The 20,570-nt window shown below is 45.8% G+C and overlaps 1 protein-coding gene across 1 annotated transcript in view; it reads left to right on the top strand.

The window, feature by feature from the left end:
* The window catches only part of LOC134467845 (protein kinase C beta type), a 173,564-nt gene that overhangs the window by 123,440 nt on the left and 29,554 nt on the right, over positions 1-20,570 (top strand). Inside the window, exons 11-15 of the mRNA XM_063221805.1 lie at positions 682-773; positions 4,255-4,317; positions 8,294-8,432; positions 17,184-17,264; positions 19,573-19,680. Coding sequence (XP_063077875.1) covers positions 682-773; positions 4,255-4,317; positions 8,294-8,432; positions 17,184-17,264; positions 19,573-19,680 — 483 coding nt within the window. The remainder of the gene's footprint in view (positions 1-681; positions 774-4,254; positions 4,318-8,293; positions 8,433-17,183; positions 17,265-19,572; positions 19,681-20,570) is intronic.

The raw sequence follows: 20,570 nt of genomic DNA on the forward strand, positions 1-20,570 counted from the left end.
AGTATGCGTGTTATTGCTCCTTTTTTTGATTATACATTTTGGTGGGATTGTTAACAGTCTCTTGAAGTTGAGGTATAAGTGCAGCTGTGCTGTGTCTTGAGCATTTGTCCAGGTATTGCACGTATACGGATGTGTCTGTATTCCTTGAGTGATTGTGTCGACGCAGCAAAAATGTGAACCTCAGGAAGCTAATTTGAGTATAGTCACTCACCCTTAGTGTAAGACTAAATCACAAAAAAAGCAAACGTCTTTTATCTAGAAATTCAGTGTTATCATTCTTCTCTTTACTTGAAATCCGCCAATGGAACTAGCGAGAACCTGTTTGGAAAGATATACTTCCACTGAAAAACAGTTTTACTAGCTCCTTTTGAAATATGGAGGGTCACCCCCTAGTTACATACACATACCGCACTTGCAAGTGGTGCGTTTTTCCCATTTACGGAAACGATACCGAACAAGGAGTGAATCAGGAAAAGCCTGTCGTTTTTATGTCATATGGAAAAGGCGTTGCCCACTTCGGTTTATGCGAACTGTCTCTGGCAAATCGAAAGGTGTACAATAGTCTGACGCATGCACGCGCACACGCACCTGCCTTTAACATGGTGTACTGTATTACATCTTAGTGTATATCACCATACATGTATCATATAATATAACACATTTTCTTCTGCCCCCATGCAGGATCGGCTGTACTTTGTGATGGAGTACATCAATGGAGGAGACCTGATGTACCAGATCCAGCAGGTCGGGAAGTTCAAGGAGCCCCATGCTGTGTAAGTCAAAGCAGAAGTCTGGCCCCGTCATCGCTTTAACGACACATTTACTTCAAAAGAAAAAAGTTTACCACACACTTATTTGACTTTTTGCTCGATAATTCAGGGCGAACAACGCGTTTAGCCTCGGTGCATAGAGGTGAAACGCGTTGTTCGCTCTGAATAAACGAGCAAATAGTCAAACAAGTGTGCAGTAAATTTCTTTCTTTTGAAGTATTGAATGCTCCTGCCTTTAGCAGCACCTATAGGCTGAGCATGGATCTTTGAACTGTTACATTTACACATACTGCACATTAATCACACCACGGCTGGGGACGGTACTGAGGGTATCTCAGTCATGGAGGAAGGCGGACTTTGTGAAACAGGAAGACAGACGGCAACCAGGACATTGTAACAAGACGGCAATCAAACAACCTGATAACTCTTTCCTTTCGCAATGACTTGCGTCATTGCCTTAAACACCCATCTAGCTACTGGAAATTCTCAAAATAAGATGGATCTTAATCTTGGGAAGGTTTGAGATATCAGAGATCTTGACTTTCATAATTTTTAGGAGGGAAAAGGTAGTATGGGCCCAGGGCAGTGTTGTTTTCTCTCTGTAATGGTGGATTGGCTGTCAGAGTAGGGTCACTGAAGTCTAGAGTCTCTCTCTCTCTCTCTTTCTCCCTCTCTCTCTCTCTCTCTCTCTTTCTCTTTCTTTCTTTCTTTCTTTCTTTCTCTCTCTCTCTCTCTCTCTCTCTCTCTCTCTCTCTCTCTCGCTCTTCTGCAGTCACTGAGTGTTGTCGTCTCCTCCTTCAGTCAGTAGTAAGACATCCACAGGACTAAGTGCAGCCAAGCGCATCAGAGACGTGACCGCTAAATAGAAGCTCCACAGACTGGCGCGCACATACACACTCACACAAGCGTACACAAACGCATGCACACATGCACACACAAACACACACACACACACACACACACACACACACACACACACACACACACACACACACACACACACACACACACACACACACCTTCACAAACACCTTCACACACGTACACACACCGGATCTTCCGCCAGTCTTCCGCCCTGAGGCTCGGGCTATAGATTTAAAAATCTGTGTCTTGTCCCTAGAAAAGATGGGCAGGGATCAGTGAGGGGGTGGGGCGGGGAATGGGGAAAATGCTATTTTCCTCAGTCACACTCGGTCATCTTGCTTGATTCCAGTCAGACTCCAAACCCAGTGTATTTTGTTGTTTCTAATTAAGGCCAAACACTAGCTGTAGGATAGAGCAAGACAAATGTCTTGCAAAGGTGAAACGTTTCCTTTACTGATAACCTTGTGAAACCCAGAGAGAGAGAGAGAGAGAGAGAGAGAGAGAGAGAGAGAGAGAGAGAGAGAGAGAGAGAGAGAGAGAGAGAGAGAGAGAGAGAGAGAGAGAGAGAGAGAGAGAGAGAGAGACCCATCTGTAGGCCTGTGTCAGCAGGAAGACCAGCAGGTAGAGTGAGCTATGGTATTTCCCGTTGATCTTATCAGAGCAGGTGGGTTGCTGTATGTTCATGACAGTGGTGACCTTTGCCTTGACCTTTTGCTTTCCTTCCCGGAGAGATGATTGCACCTTCTTCTTCTTCTTCTTGCTCTAATGGTTGTTTCTTGTTGCACCATCCCTATCCATATTCTCCTCATCCATCCATCTATCCCTCCACTCTGCTTTGACCTCCAATTGGAAGTCTGTCTTTTCGCCCTTTGTCAACTTAATGACACATCGTCCTGTGAGAGGCTGGGGCATGATTTGGCATCTTCCCCTGCGTGGCCAAAAAGCGTGTAGACGACGCCTGAGCAAATAGCCATTCCTCTCCACTGGCCTCCTCCCATCACTTGCTTGCGCTACTTTCTTGCTCATTCGAGGCGAAAAAGGAAAAGGCGTGTAGCGTACTGCATGATGACTCCTACTCTCCTGCATACACATGGGTATTTATGGGAGTTGAGTATGCAGCAAGTTTAAATGCTGGCAGCAGTACGGGGAGAAGGCTTTTGTCACGCTATATTGGGATCATAATAAGATTCCCTACATTTGTTGTCACAGAGAATAGCTTGCTTAATAATGAGGTTTTTTCGTTTTTCTCCATTTTCCGTTGACACACATACCGCAGCACAGGCGCTTCGTTTCTCTCTTGTCGTCTTTTCTCTCTCTCTGTCTCTCTCTCTCTCTCTCTTGCTCACAGACCCTTTCTTTTTCTCGTTTTGTCTCTCTGACACACATCCTCTTTCTTTTGTGTTTTTCCCTTTTTCCCTTGCCCTCACTTTCCTTCTCTCTCTCTCTCTATCTCTCTCTCTCTCTTTCTCTCTCTCTGTCTCTTTCTGTCTCTCTCTCTTCCCCCCCCTCCCCACCCCTCCGCTTGTTTTTTGTATGTACTGATAGCCAGGAGTTACAGTGGGGAGAGTCTGAAGTGTGGGGGAGGGGATGGGGAGGTGGGGGTGTGATAGAAAGGAGAAGTCATCTCTTGATATTTAGCTTAGGCTGCCTGCCTAGTTTGCTCTTTTGTTATTTTCTTTATTTTTTTATTCATGTCTTCCGGGCATCCAGTTGACGAATGATAAATGCATATATTCCGCAGGCCTGCACAATGACTATGTGGGACAAGGGGAAACAAGCTTAAGTGATGAATAAATGATTCTATTGCATGACGCTTTTAATAATAAAAGATGCTTCGGATGACTTTGCCATTCTACTCTGACTTCCGCCTCTAATGGGGGAATAATCAGCTCTTGCTGTACTCTTGCTGTACTGTACGTGGGGGCTGCACCTGCCGACAGAAGCCCCCTGTTTCTTAGCACAGTACACTCGTCCTTTATTATTTCATGTCATCAGGCCCAGCCGTGGCTCTAGCGGCTGGGCACTGGATTGTTATGCAGGCGACCCAGGTTCGATTCCCTGCCCGGGTCATTTCCCGATCCTTCCCCATCTCTCTCTCTCTCAGCCATTTCCTGTCTGTTCTTCACTGTCCCATCAAATAATAAAGGTACAAGAACCCTAAAATATATATATATTTCATGTCATCTACCTATTTTGCACATGTATTGCCGTTAATTGATGGTAAAGTGAAGACATGAGAGGAAGGGTGTAAAGATATGATGGGCAGAGAGAGACGAGGAATGTATTGCAAAATGACCCAGCCCACAATTGATGTTGATGCAGAACATTTTTGATTCACCAAATAAGCCAAAAATGTGTTTCTAACGAAGGATCCCTTTTTGCCTTTGCAGTAATGATTGAAAGGATTGAAACGATGGAAAGGCAATTTTGACCAATTTAGTCATTGAGTCATTGAGAACAAAACATATCTCAAACTGGAAGGCAGGGCTTAAATGTTCTTCTCTGTAGTAACATTCATGGTGTGACTATCTCATTTCCCTGATTGTGTGTGCGTGTGCGTGTGCGTGTGTGTGTGTGTGTGCCTGTGTGTGTGCGTGTGCGTGTGTGTTTTCATTTGCAGCTTCTACGCAGCTGAGATTGCCATTGGCCTCTTCTTTCTCCACCTGAAGGGCATTATTTACAGGTGAGTAGAGCCTTTTACTGCCCCGTGGTCTACAGGGGACATGGGTGGTGGGCAGAGGGCAGAGGACACTCCACTCCAGACTGGCACAGTCCATTGACAAGCTCTAGATGAGACCTGTCCAGGGAGAGTGAGTGAGTGAGTGAGTGAGTGAGTGAGTGAGTGAGTGAGTGAGTGAGTGAGTGAGTGAGTGAGTGAGTGAGTGAGTGAGTGAGTGAGTGAGTGTAAAGGTGAGGAGTGGTTGTTTTTTTGTGTGCGGGGCCTGAGGGCCGGTCATGACTGGGGTGGGGTGGGGTGGGGTGGGGTTGAGTGGAGTGACACACAGCACTGCGACAGACCCACTCAGCCGTGATACCACCATCAATGATGCACACACACACACTCTCTCTCACACACACACCCTCAAGATGGCTCTCTCTGTCTCTCTCTCTCTCTCTCTCTCTCTCTCTCTCTCTCTCTCTCTCTCTCTCTCTCTCTCTCTCTCTCTCTCTCTCTCTCTCTCTCTCTCTCTCTCTCTCTCTCTCTCTCTCTCACGCGCACACTCACGCGCACACTCACGCGCACACTCACGCGCACACTCACGCGCACACACACGCGCGCACACACACACACACACACACACACACACACACACACACACACACACACACACACACACACACACACACACACACACACACACAGTCAATGTATACGTACACCACAGACAGTTCTCTCTGTCTCTTTTATACACTGAATGTCCTCTCAAGCTCTCTCTCTCTCAGTTTACAGCTTTCCCTCTCCCCTGATTCTTAACCACTCATCCTAACACACACACACACACACACACACACACACACACACACACACACACACACACACACACACACACACACACACACACACACACACACACACACACACACACACACAGTGCCATGCACACATAGAGATGCATGCACGCACACACACACACACACACACACACACACACACACACACACACACACACACACACACACACACACACACACACACACACACACACTTAAAAATGTGCTTGTATACACACACACACACACACAAACACACACACACACACGCACAAACGCCCATGAGTACATACGTATACACACACACACACACACACACACACACACACACACACACACACACACACACACACACACACACACACACACACACACACACACACACACACACACACACACACACCATTGCAGTCATTAGAGGGGGGCATCAGGTAGACAGCGGCTGACAGTGATGCTACATCAATGAGGCAGCTGTTTGACTCACGCCTGTCTGTCTCTCTCTCATCCTCCCTGAGCCCTCCACCACTCTCCACAGAGGCCAGACTGTCAACTCACCTCTTCTCTTCTCTTCTCTTCTCTTCTCTTCTCTTCTCTTCTCTTCTCTTCTCTTCTCGTCTCTTCTCTTCTCTTCTCTTCTCTTCTCTTCTCTTCTCGTCTCGTCTCGTCTCGTCTCGTCTCGTCTCTTCTCTTCTCTTCTCTTCTCTTCTCTTCTCTTCTCTTCTCTTCTCTTCTCTTCTCTTCTCTTCTCTTCTCTTCTCTTATCTTCCTCTTCTCTTCTCTTCTCTTCTCTTCCCTTCTTGTCTCTTCTCTTTTCTTTTCTTCTCTTCTCTTCTCTTCTCTTATCTTGTCGTCTCGTCTCGTCTCTTCTCTTCTCTTCTCTTCTCTTCTCTTCTCTTCTCTTCTCTTCTCTTCTCTTCTCTTCTCTTCTCTTCTCTTCTCTCCCTCTTCTCTTCTCTTCTTTTCTCGTCTCTTCTCTTCTCTTCTCTTCTCTTCTCTTCTCTTCTCTTCTCTTCTCTTCTCTTCTCTTCTCTTCTCTTCTCTTCTCGTCTCGTCTCGTCTCGTCTCGTCTCGTCTCGTCTCTTCTCGTCTCTTCTCTTCTCTTCTCTTCTCTTCTCTTCTCGTCTCTTCTCGTCTCTTCTCGTCTCTTCTCGTCTCTTCTCGTCTCTTCTCGTCTCTTCTCTTTTCTTCTCTTCTCGTCTCTTCTTGTCTCTTCTCTTTTCTTCTCTTCTCTTCTCTTATCTCGTCGTCTCGTCTCGTCTCTTCTCTTCTCTTCTCTTCTCTTCTCTTCTCTTCTCTTCTCTTCTCTTCTCTCCTCTTCTCTTCTCTTCTCTTATCTCGTCGTCTCGTCTCGTCTCTTCTCTTCTCTTCTCTTCTCTTCTCTTCTCTTCTGGTCTCGTCTCTTCTCGTCTCTTCTCGTCTCTTCTCGTCTCGTCTCTTCTCGTCTCTTCTCGTCTCGTCTCTTCTCGTCTCGTCTCTTCTCCTCTTATCTATTATCTTCTCTGCTCTCTACATCTCTGTTACCCTCTATTGTCCCCATGTTCCTCCTTTCTTTCCCTTTCTCTCTTGTCTCAATTACCCGTTTCCTCTACTCATCTTACCTTTCCTTCTATTCTCATCTCTCCTTCTTCTCAGTTTCCTTCCTTTCCCTCCATAAAAGGACGTGTTCTCATGGTGTCATGTAAATGTGATCAAAACGCTGGTTATAATTCAGCCTAGCTATTTTTGTGTACTGTACGCCCCACTTTCCATTTTAGACACGGAAGCTTTTAAATCTGCTTTCCTCTACTCAAGCCAATGTCATAGTTTACAGTATTCTAGAAAATGTCTGTTGGACTTTACTTTCACTTACAGATAGTCAATCCTGAATGTAAAAATCTGAATATGCCTATTCTGAAAGTCTGCCAGAGGTTTCAATCAGACAATATATATGAGCACATGCATAATCAGACATATTGTCTATAGTAATTAGTGATGTACAGCTACTGGAAAAGTAGAAAGAATCCCTGAGATTGTTTTCTTCTTTCTGGAGCAGAAACGTTTGGCCACCTAACAGTATATCCACTTCCAGCCATGCCTTTCCCTTCACTACTAGATGTTGGTATTCCCCCCTGGTTGGCATGCAGTGGCATTAGCCCAGGGCAATGCTAGCAGGAGCTATAAGCAAGGCCAGGGAGAATCCGCCACAGCTGGCTGGAGTGGAGGGAGTGTATGGTAGTCTTGGCCTCCAGCTTGGCATTGTGGCCGGGCTTCTGCAGCAAACAGGCAGCTCTCATGAATACTTCAACATGCTGCTTTTCTCGTTTCGCCGCCAAAAAATCATCCCACGCAGCTCAGGGTGCGCCTGTCAACACAACATTACATTCACACAAACACACAAACACACAGGCTTGGAAATGCGGTACATTCACACTTCAAAGCCTGTGTCTTTTTAAAATTCTGTCAGTGCGATGTAACATAGTGTCTCGTACGGAGATTTGGGAGGATTCTCTATGGGTTGGCTCATGTCAATCTTGAGGTTGAAAATAATTTTCTCTGTTATACCTCTGTCACTTAACTAATCATCTTCTTGCATTTCTTTTTCCCCCCAGAGGACTAGAAACCCCTTTTGCCGCTGGTAAAGAGAAATAAATGAATATGGTTTTGACAAAGACAATGCTAACAAAGCTAACTTGGTGTCGTTTATTTTGTAGATTCTGATACACATTATCATCCAAGCAAATACACTAAGCTAATGTCACACACTGGAAACATTTAACATTAACAGAAGTGAATTTAATATGAAAAGACCTAACAAATGTTTTTGACGTGTTGAAGCACCTACTCACTGTTTGCTGAAAAGACTCCGCTACATCATACCATTTCTGTCTAAAAAAAAAAAACCTGAACTAATTAAGTGGCAATTAGTTAATTATTCGAAATGATAATTATTTTAATTAATCCAAACTCCCCATAGCCCCATGGAAAGTGGGCCCTGGTTTTGTAGATGGCCTAACAATGTTAAGTAGACACACACACACACACACACACACACACACACACACACACACACACACACACACACACACACACACACACACACACACACACACACACACACACACACACACAGAGCATTGCGCAACTCCCACTTTTGTGACCAATTGACCTACTTTGTTGTATCTCCACAGGGATCTGAAGCTGGACAATGTCATGCTGGATGCGGAGGGCCACATTAAGATCGCTGACTTTGGCATGTGCAAGGAGAACATGTTTGACGGCGTGACCACCAAGACCTTCTGCGGCACCCCAGACTACATTGCCCCAGAGGTGAGCCGTAAACCCCTTTTTTCCACATATGATGTCCAGCTCAGTATATTCATCAAACTGTTTCCTGTAGCCTCATTCCTCGTTTCCTGCTCTCCTCCCTTGAAGGCAACAATTAGGTGTCCCCACTGCCAAGCAACGCAGAGGGGCTCTTGTTAAAAATATATATTTTTGGGGGGGTTTTCAACTTAATTTAGACAGGACCGTGAACATTGGGACAGGAAATGAGTGGGAGAGAGAGACGGGGGAGGATAGGAGATGACCCGGGTCAGGAATTGAACCCAGGTCGCCCGTGTAGCAGTCCAGTGCCCAGCTGACTAAGCCACGGTTGGACCAGAGTGGCTCTTTTCAGGCGTTCCCCCTTTCAATACTCTGATTTGCAAATTAGAGAGTAACTTCGTAGCCTCTTACTGCAGCTGGGGTCGCCGGCGACCCTATTCACTTGCTGAAAATGCTTAAATACATCATAACAACATTACTATGACATTACAGAGAGCCATAGTGCTGCGCTAAGGGGTTAATTATATTTTGGCAAGATATTCAATAGAAATCGATCTTATTTAGAGCTTCAAGGCTTGACTGCCAGGGACTGGAGAAAATGACCGGAGGTGCGAAGGTAAATGAACCCACAGGTGTAATTTGGGAGTGGACCAAGTCCCATCACATTTTCAAACATCCTTTTTGTTATTACCATCCAAAAACAACGTAATGTTCTACTGAATGAAGACGCCAATGGCTTTGAATATTGCCCCCACTCCTCCCTCTTTCCAATGTTGAAATGGAACTTTCATCTTTGCCTGCACACCTGGTCCCCTGGGGGCACCCACCACAGCCTCAAGAGTGACATACTGTAACAATAGGATACGTTTGGAGGGCTACGGCATTATGAGTTGGTAGTCCGAAGGTGCTCTTTGGTAAAACATTGAAAGCAATAGAGTTGAAGCATCCAAGGCACTCTTCCTAAAAAAAAGTTAAAATAGCTTTATTAAATGGCTAAATCATTATAGAAAAGTTACAAACGGCAGCATGTTTCGGCCAAGGTATGGCCTTCATCAGGGCAGAGTCAATTGTGGAAGCGTGTGTAAAGCTATTTTAACTTTTTGGGGAAGAGTGTCTTGGATACTTCAACTTTAGTGACATACTGTATTCGTGGATGTGACTACACAACAGTACAGTATGTCACCAGGAAAGAGATGGCAGAGGCAATTCATGAGAGACCCTTGTGGAAGGCAGTACAGTACACAGTACAAACACTTCCGCACATTTGAAGCCTCATGTAGCCCGGGCCCCTCCCGACACACACACACACACACACACACACACACACACACACACACACACACACACACACACACACACACACACACACACACACACACACACACACACACACACACACACACACACACACAAGCACGCAAGCACACAAACATAAGCACTTGCGTACACAAACACACTCGCAAACACTGCTAGCATCCTGTGTGCTAATGAGCGTTCTCTCCGCTGCTTCATTATCATTGTAAAGGGGGGAGCTGTGCACGCTGCTCCGTGCACCAGTAATATGGGAGTCAAAGCTACCAAGAGGAGAGCACATGGGTAAGGGGAGTGCGTGGGTGGGTGGGTGGAGTGGGGTGGGTAGTAGAGTGGTGGTGGTGGTGGTGTGGTGTGTGTGTGTGTGGTGGGGATGGGTCGTCTCTGGCCTACATATCTCCTGTGAATTATTCATGGGGACAGTGGAGTGGGCTTAATGCACAGCGCTCGCTACATCCAGCTGTGACTACTGTATGCTACACAGGGCTGCGCTGGGCTGGGCTGAGCCACGCTGCTTTGCGCTGGGCTCCTCTCTGTACCAGTGCTCCTCCGCCCACGCACAACTCAACTGCATGTGACAGCACATGAGTGGTGTGTCAGTCACACCCCCACATAGAGAGAGAGAGAGAGAGAGAGAGAGAGAGAGGCAGATAGAAAGGCACACATGCACGGATGTGCGCATGCAAGACTTGTTAAATAGTTAAATTCACACACGTGTAAACACACGTCGTCATCAGTGCTTTACACTAACTTTTTCGCTTACCAGCCATTTTGGCTAGTGGTTTTCCTGACTCACTAGCCATTGGGCCTTTTCACTAGCCATAATTTTCTTAACCATCATAGCAGCTTTAATGAATTATATAATAGGCTGTAATAATGTAATGTAGGATAATATAACATAATATAATATAATATAATATAATATAATATAATATAATATAATATAATAACTAGAATTGTTGTGAACTGGTCCAATGTCCATGCATGCATGCATGCTATAAGAACAGATTAATTTATCTGAGAAATGGCATAGCCGTGCAGAAACACCAAGCACAGTGTTGTGGAAGGGCACAAATGTAAGCTACATGAGAGCAAAATATTTCCGTCTTTGATCTGAAGGGCACTTTCGATGCGCAAAGTAGATAGTGCAAAGTCATTGCCAAGCTTCGCATGTCCTCGGTTATGGATGTGGAATAACAGCTCTTCTGGAATATTTTCTCATAAAAGTAGGCTATCTACTAGAAGGCACACACATATGCGGCCGGTAACTACAGAAGGAGCTACGACTTCCTTTCATTCCGTTTAATATTGAGTTGTTTAAAATATAAACGGACGCAAAGCAAGATGGGCACATGCGAAGGGACATGGGACATGATTTTGTACTGTCTGGAAGGCTACTACTGCGCGTTGTTTAAGCCCCGTTTGACAGTCGGGAACAACGGCACAAGAAACATGGAGGAATATTAAGGTATGAAGACATAGGCCTACAGGCAAATCAGAAAATGATTTAAACCGAACATTATTAATGCCGCATGTGTCCTTGACTGCGCTAAGCTTCTCAAGACTGAGGTGTTCTCCTCTCGCCTTGGTCATTTTAATGTCCACTACTACTATGCATTGTACTAATTACAGATCCCAAAACAGGTCAGTTGAGATGAACTTCGCTACTTTATTTTCACGTGAAGGTTTTCAGTGGCATTTCCAAACGCGCGCTGATGTGCCGGCAGCTCGCTGCTGCCACTCATATTCGCAAGACTAGCTCTATCAGATTCCTCTTGTGCGTGAGACACAGGTGACACGTGACACAGGTGCTTCATGGGTATTGTAGGCTCGCGAAATCGCATTGCATTGCGTTTGTAGCAAAGACGGTCCGAGGGAAAAAACTACAAAATGCGGTGCCTCATCATTTAGAATAGTGACGGACCCGCCAGAATGGCTAGTGAACCTTCGGTATCTACTAGCCAACGCCGACTTTCACCCGCATTTGGCTACCTGGCGTGTGTTAGTGTTAAGCCCTGGTCGTCATACTCACTACCGTACAGTACACACACACACACACACACACACACACACACACACACACACACACACACACACACACACACACACACACACACACACACACACACACACACACACACACACACACACACACACACACACACACACACACACACACCAACTCTGGCTCCGATGCCTCTGCATCTTTACCAGACTAGTGCCACCTCGTGCTTCCACTCAATTTCATTTTCTGTGCCTCCAGCAGCAACTCAATCAAGGACTGAAGCTTTAGGTCACCCATCCAAAAATGTGTACAGCCCAATTATATCAGGCAGATAGAGCTCATGAATGCGGTGTTTGTCTGTGCAGCCATCCCCAAAATGGAGGACTTAAAAACCGAACTTTAAAACCTGGGGAATTTTGTGAAGATGAAAGACGCTATTGGGCTAATCTTTAGATACTTTGTGTTTTAACCAATCAGCATTTCTCTGTAAATGGAGTATCGGTGGTGAATGAAAAAAAAAAAAAAAATCAGGGACACCTCCGCCCTAATTTCGCGATTTTCACCCTAATTTCGCCACATTCGCCACTATCGCATCTGTAAAGCGACTTTGAGTATCATGCAAAGTGCTATACAAAACGTATGTATTATTATTATTATTATTATCATTTCGCCAAAGAATACCCTCTATAGCGATAATGTAGCCCTTTTATGCAGATGTGATCGTCGGCGATCCTAATTACTATTTGCTGAAAAAGTGAAAGTGAAAGCCCATTGGGAAACTCCAACTCCCATTGTCATTGTGACACAGCACTCCACAGCACACAAGTGAACACTGCACACAACGAAATTGCATTTATGCCTCACCCGTGCAAGGGGGCAGCCCTCAGTGGCGCCCCATGGGGAGCAGTGCGGTGGGACGGTACCATGCTCAGGGTACCTCAGTCATGGAGGAGGATGGGGGAGAGCACTGGTTGATTACTTCCCCCACCAACCTGGCGGGTCGGGAGTCGAACCGGCAACCTCTGGGATGCAAGTCTGATGCCCTAACCGCTCACCCATGACTGCTTAACTACATCATAACAGCATCACTATGATATTACAGAGAGTCTTCAGTAACAGATTAAGACATGGTCGTTACCGTTTTGGTTGCAATAACGTTATAACAGAGACTCTGCACAAAAGGGTTAATACTACAATAGGAAGTTCTAAGAGAAATGCACCTTTGACTTCAAGGTCAAGGTTTATTTTGAAACGGAACAGTGTTCAGTTTTGCATTGAAAACATCTGCTCCAGGTTTAGCATTCAATACTTCTTTCCAGTTTCTACCTATAGTCAACTTTGGCAGGTTTGGGTAAAAAAAATTGTTGGCAGCACCAAAAATGTGTTGTAGCCTACACGTACTGTTAAACTGGGCAGTTGAAACAAGTCGAATGATAAAACAGCAGCGACTGCATCAGGCTGCTCTACATCAAGTCAATTACACACAGAATGCACACAGGCATGGCTGGACTGGTCATCTGGCATAGCTGGCATTTCCCGGTGGCCCCGCACCCTCGCGGGCCCCTGTTATCAGAATATATATTTTTTTACATTTATGAAAATAGGGGACCACGAGGGTGCAGGGCCCACCGGTGAGCCAGTTCTGTGCCGCTAATTACAAGGGTCCCCTTTAACCCAAAAGTGCCCGGGCCCTTATTCTCCCCCAGTCCAGCCCTGCACACAGGCATAGACACATCCAGTAAACAGGCATGATGCAGGCAGGCATAGACACCTACTACTCTAGCTGTTGGAGGCGTGGTCACGTGCCAGTGCATGTTACACATCAGTCATACACGCTTGCCAGCACAAATGCTCTGCACATCTGCACACGCAGAGCAGCGGCTCCTGCCCAGGCTTCCACCCCCTATTGTCATGATCACCTGCATATGCCACTGCTCACGCACCGACACATCAATCTTTATACACACGCGCACACACACACACACACACACACACACACACACACACACACTTAGTTTTGTCTCTAAATAGCGTCTCATACACGCACACACGTGCGCTCTCACTCACACACACGCACACACACACACACGCTTAGTTTTGTCTCTAAATAGCGTCTCAAAACACACACATGTATTATACTGTGTACTCTACCCATCTTAATCCTCAGTTAGGTTTGAGTAGACTTTATTATGTACACCTGCAGTGTGTGTGCGTGCTTGTGTGTCTGCGTGTCTGCGTGTGTGCGTGCGTGCGTGTGTGTGTGTGTGTGTGTGTGTGTGTGTGTGTGTGTGTGTGTGTGTGTGTGTGTGTGTGTGTGTGTGTGTGTGTGTGTGTGTGTGTGTGTGTGTGTGTGTGTGTGTGTTTGCACTTGTGGTGTTAGTGTTGGTGTGGTGTAACCTGACGTGTGCATGCGTACGTGTGTTTGCATGTGTACGTGTGTTTGCATGTGTGTGACTGTTTTTTGTTAGGTGTGTGTGTGTGTGTGTGTGTGTGTTTACTTTGGTAAGGTGTAACATGGGAGGGGCTGGGGGGAGTTTTGTCAGAGTAATTAAGTTGATTAGCCATCACGCATCGGCTCTGTCAGGACAGCAGATGGCCACGTTGCAAGTCTCAAGCCGAGGCAGTGAGGACGAGACGAATCCACACACGCGCACAAACATAGATACAAATGTGAATACACACACACACACACGCGCACACGCACACACACACAAACAAACATAGACACAAATGTGAATACATACACAAGCACAAACATAGACACAAATGCACACACACACACACACACACACACACACACACACACACACACACACACACACACACACACACACACACACACACACACACACACACACACACACACACACACACACACGCACAAACGTAGACACAAATGTGAATATACACACACACACTCACACGCGCGCGTGCAAATGTCCTCACACAAATTTACTTGTACGTAGACACAAATGCGAATACACCTACAAAAACACCCCCCCCCCCCCACACACACACACACACACACAAGCCAAGATCAGACAGCGCATGTCATCGGTCTTGAAAAGCTCAGGTACCATAGTCTCTGAGTTCCTACATGTCACCAACGGCTGTTATTGTAACTCAGCATGAGGCTGTGGCTCTCTGTTTGCTTCAGCCCTTCAGCACTCTCTTCCCCTCGGGGACAGGCTACTGCACGGGCCTACCGGTCCCAGGCCCAAGGGCCCAAGAGTCAAGGGGGCCCTGAAGTTTTAGCCTCTACTTTACTCTCATTCTTATTCTCATTTTGCATTAACATCATACTTTTAACCACTGTGTTTTCACATTTTCCCTGACGACAACCCTCCCCCCCACCATCACTCCCCAACGATATAGACTCTTAGATCTGGCCTTGTTTCGTAAACTAGCAATAGCCATGGGGGTGGGGTCTGGTTGGGGGGGCTTACCCTGCCATTAGGTACTTTACGGTGTAGACCAGAGGGTCCAGACCTCAGACGTGTTCCTCAGGGAATCCAGGTCATTTCCCCTAACGCTCCACATAACCTCAAAGTGAACCTGATGAAGCATGAGCAGAAAAGGCGTAGTTTGTTTAAATAAAACAGCAAACCTAAGTCCACCAGTGTGCAGTGATTTATAAACCCTTTTTTCAGCGTTACTCATGACTTTGCATCAGCAGCATCTGAGCATTGGCTGTGCGTAGGAGCGTCATTCATTTTGAGAGGACCATATAAACTTCTCCAAACCCTAATCCTCTCCAAAACATGTGTCCTCTGTTCCTCCATGGAGTGCACTCGCCTTAATCTCACCCAAACTGCTTCCTCCCCATCCACTCCCTACGAAGATTTCCCACTTGTCCAGGAAAACCTGGAGATTTAGAGTCGTGAAAATGTCCTCCACTTTGATAGACATTATCAAATGCCCTGGAAATACGGGATTTTCTTTCTTGCACCCTTTATGAATTTTGAATTTTAGTTGTGTTTTCCTGTTTATTTACAGCTTTATGTCTACCACATGTGCTGTATAGGGGTTTACGTTTCAGTGTTGGCACTCATGTTTGGGAACCCCAAAACTCACTCCTCTTAAGTTCACTGGGAGTCCTGAGTTCAATAACGAGATATCTTTTTACATTGCACTGCATTTAGCAAGGCTATAGTGAGGGGGGTTAGAGTCAAGTCAAGTCAAGTAGGTTTTATTGTCAATTTCTTTACATGCACTGGTCTTACAAAGAATTTGAAATTACATTTCTTGCTTTCCCATACAGACATAGACTAATCTAGGTAAGGACATAGACAGTATAGACATAGACAGTACTTATACATGGACTTAAGACAGTATGGACATAGACAGTGCTCATACAGACATTTAAAGTGCAAGACTGGACAACAGAAGACTTGTAGAGGACATACATTAAGAGGTATTTGTTGTGCTTTTGTGCTTTTCCTAAAAAAAAAGTCCTGTTACTAGAGTCTGTTACGAAGGGGAAACTGTCACTGTTCAGTGGGGTGATCCTACTCTTATTGCAGCTGGTATCTACATCTTTGCTCAGGGTTTAAATGTCCTGTCCCATCCCCAAACCACTCATCACCATATTCTAATCCATGGCCCAACCCTACTTGCCTGGTTACCACCAGACCTAATCACAAGTGAGATAAGTGTCTTTCAGATCTAAACGATTGTGTAGAGTTAAAGGCAGTATGGGAATTCCCAGGCTTACAGCCCTACAGAACTGGACTCCAGAAGGAGTCTGAGGTGCTGTTTCCATGTAGCAGGATTTTTTTTTAGCAGGGTATTTTTTTCTCCTGTTAGGTGTAAACGCAACATGTGGATAAAAATAAATCCTCCATTGTAACGAATGCGTTTCAGCCCCCTAAACAGGATATTTTTTTCTCCTGCTTTTTATACCTGGATTTTAAATATCTGCTACGTGGAAACGGAAGGCCAAAACCAATGCAAAACCAATACAACCAGGGGAAAAAAATATCCACATATAAAAATATCCAGCTACGTGGAAACGGCACCTAATGCTGGCCCCATTGTCTCGGACTGTGACAGTGGCTCCCTTTGCTTATTGGAGTAATTGCTGTGGCTGCCTGGCCCGTTGACTCTCTGAGTGCTTCAATCTGTCCCATGCTCACTTTACCTTTCTCTACCTCTCTGTCTTTATACATGAGTAGTATGTTCAGGGAAGCTGACAAGGAGGACAAAGGGGTCACCTGTCCTGGGCCCAGAGAGAGAGAGAGAGAGGGGGGGGGGGGGGGCAGAACTGGATCATCTTTACATTTTATTGATTGAGTTTGGGGCCCTTTCAGATGTCTTTGTCCTGGGCCCAGCCAAAGCTGTCAGCGGCCCTGAGTATTTGTGTGAGCATGTGTCTTTACTGTATTGCCCAGTGTCTCATCTGTGTGCACTGTGTGTGTGTGTGTGATTCTTTATTCCAGATCATTGCCTACCAGCCGTACGGGAAGTCAGTGGACTGGTGGGCGTTTGGCGTGCTGCTGTACGAGATGTTGGCAGGGCAGGTGAGTGGCACGGGGCTGACGAGTGGGGGTGGGCACTGGATGATGGGCACTGGATGATGGGCACTGGATGATGGGCAGTGGATGATGGGCACTGGATGATGGGCACTGGATGATGGGCACTGGATGATGGGCACTGGATGATGGGCACTGGATGATGGGCACTGGATGATGGGCACAGCTGGCATCCAACATGGGGGAATAATGCTGGTTGGCAGTTAGCTGATCCTATTAAAGATGATGTGTGTGTGTGTGTGTGTGTGCGCGCGTCCGTGTGTGCTCGCCCGCTCGTGCGCTGGTGAAAGCCTGATGGCATACTTTGTGCATGTCTGCGTAGGTGTGTGTGTGCGTGTTTGGAAAGAATTATATGACCGGGGCGATTGTGTGTGTGTGTGTGTGTGTGTGTGTGTGTGTGTGTGTGTGTGTGTGTGTGTGTGTGTGTGTGTGTGTGTGTGTGCGTGCGTGCGTGCGTGCGTGCGTGCGTGCGTGCGTGCGTGCGTGCGTGCGTGCGTGCGTGCGTGCGTGCGTGCGTGCGTGCGTGCGTGCGTGCGTGCGTGCGTGCGTGCGTGCGTGCGTGTGCGCGCGAGAGAGAGAGAGATGGTGCAGATACATGTTAATTTTTCATGCCTGTACTGTGTATGGCAGAATTTGTATCTGCCCATGCCCTGTGTGTGTATTTGTATCTGCCCGTTCCCTGTGTGTGTATTTGTATCTGCCCATTCCTTGTGTGTGTATTTGTGGCTGTGCGTGTGCGTGTGGTTGTGCATGCTGTGCGCCTTACTGTGTACGCAACAATCCCCCCCACCTCCCACACACACACACAGCGCCACTTCTGGCCAAAGAAAGAGCTCCTTATTCAAGGTCAGTGTGTATTAATTAGGTGTGCAAATTCTCGGGAGAGTGACGTGGCGTATTTCATGCCTCTCCAGCCCACTTAGTATTTATGAGCCGCTTCTGAACCCGCCGTCGCTTTTTGAAAGCTGGAAATAATTAGAGAATTGTTTCCAGTGTGGGCACTGGCGCTCTCGCCAAACACAAAACACACCAAACAAAAGTGCCACACGTCTGAAAAGACTTTCCTGTCAACAACGGTAACACACAGGCACAGGTGTCTTTGACTATTTCGTTTTGTCTCATTTTTATTTTCTTTAAAGGAAGGGCAGAAAGGGGATCTGCGCATAGTTTTGTGAAAGTTCTCAAAGGACTCAAACTTTGTCATTCATTGTTTGTCATACTGTGTAGGATAACTTTGACAATGTCAATGTCTTCTTCATCATGCCAATAAAGAATTATTGAGCTGAATTGACATGAATTGAAATGAATTGACTAGGTGTGTATACAGGGCTGACTCAATCAATTATTATAGTTACATTCCTGCCGATTGCTTGAACAGTACATTTTGCAATGTTAATAATACTCAACACCAAGAGACACTCCTCTACACTCTCGTTTAGTGGGTCATCTAGTGGGTCGTCTCGTCAACACTTGTCTAGAGTGTTGAATTGCACTACTAAAATTTAACGTGTAGCTACTGTACATCACATTTTTGAAACACATTTTTTTTTTAAATCAAGACCATGGACAATACATTTTAATAGGGGAGTTGGCGGAGATGTTTTTTTATAGTCTGACTAGTTAAGTTGTCATGCAAGCGGAACCGACTGCCAAGCAAGCAGAATTGAACACCAGGAAAACAAAGTTGGACCAGTGGAAGGTACTGTAGGTCGAAATTATGAAGGCGAGCAAATTACAGGGTTGCAGGAGCGAACACTGTAATTAGACAGGAAACGTAGGTGAGAGCCAACGAGGAGAGCACAGGGGGAACTGATCACCACCTCAGCTGTGGTTAACGCCTAAACAAGCCCCTGTGACAGTTGTTGTGTTAGGCAGAGAAAGTGTGTCCTCTTCGTCCTTGTTCTCTTGTTCTCTCGTGTGTATATGTGTGTGCGTGTGCTCGTGTGTTTGGGTGTTTGCATGCGTGTTTGTGTGCATGTGCGTATGAGCTGTGTGTGGGTGGCTCAAAAACTGCTAAAGTACAGAAGTGTCTAAACCTAGCACTTGTTGACTACTGTCTATTGATAAAGAGTGTTATTTGGTGTGTTCGTGTGCGTGTGCGATTGAGTGAGTGAGTTGGAAAAAAACACCTTTATAGGAGTGAAGGGAACAAAGTCTTGACTAAATGTCCTTTTTATTGTCTGCGTGTGTGTGTGCGTGTGTGTCTGCGTGTGTGCGCTTGTGTGCGTGTGCGCGTGAGGGCGTGTGTGCGTGTGTGTGCGTGTGTGTGTGCGTGCGTGGGTGTTGTGTGGCATAGCCTCCGTTTGATGGTGAGGATGAAGATGAGCTGTTCCAGTCCATTATGGAGCAGCATGTGTCCTACCCCAAGTCCATGTCCAAGGAGGCCGTGGCCATCTGCAAAGGGGTAAGTAGCACAACACTGGTACACGACACACTAGTCTACAGCTTTAAGTTACAGCGACAGTAGGAGTTTTCTTTTAGACCACTCATTATTTTAGGCAGCACAAAAATGTAAATCTAATGTAATGTAAATTTGACATTTTGAATCGTAGACATATAACATCTTTGAGTGCAATTACTGCAATACGTACTCTCGTCTGAGTGGTGCTAAATCTTACACAGCTTATGTTTGAATCCATGCTAGACAACATTTTCAAGTTAACTGATCACCCTCATGAGTCAAGTGCTTAAGTGAGTCAAGCTAATGACGAAGATTCGTCGCTTCCGTGTCTGTGGCCTGAAAACCTTTCAAATTCTGGACTGATGACCTGAAAGGAGAACAAATTTACTTATGATTATGTTGCTGTATGTAAACATTATGATGTGTCTATCAACTGCTATCACTCAGGGATGAAAAACATTCAAAGCACGAGGTGGGGAAATATGCACCATAATAGCTGCCTAGTGTGGCTTTAAAATGAAATTCTGATGAAATGATGAGCTACATCGTTAAATTAGAATCTTAAAATTTTATGAATATCTGTGTGTGCGTACGTGTGCCTTCCCACATGCTGGTGAGAGAGCCTATGGCACTTTGTGCATGCCTGCGTGCATGTGTGCATGTTTGGAAATAATTATATTGACGGTATGTGTTTTAATCTGAACAAACCATCCCTTGTCAGGTGCCATCTTGTTGGGATTTGTATGGCCTTAGTGATGAATCTGTCTGTCAGCATATCTGCTTTTCATGGACAAACAAATTAAATTTAGTGCCATTACAAAATGTAATTGCCAGTAAAAAAAAACGAAAGATCTATCCAAAATAGGTACAGCACATGAATGGAACTGCCAGAA

The sequence above is a fragment of the Engraulis encrasicolus genome, chromosome 2 (assembly GCF_034702125.1).
Source record: "Engraulis encrasicolus isolate BLACKSEA-1 chromosome 2, IST_EnEncr_1.0, whole genome shotgun sequence".
NCBI lineage: Eukaryota > Metazoa > Chordata > Actinopteri > Clupeiformes > Engraulidae > Engraulis > Engraulis encrasicolus.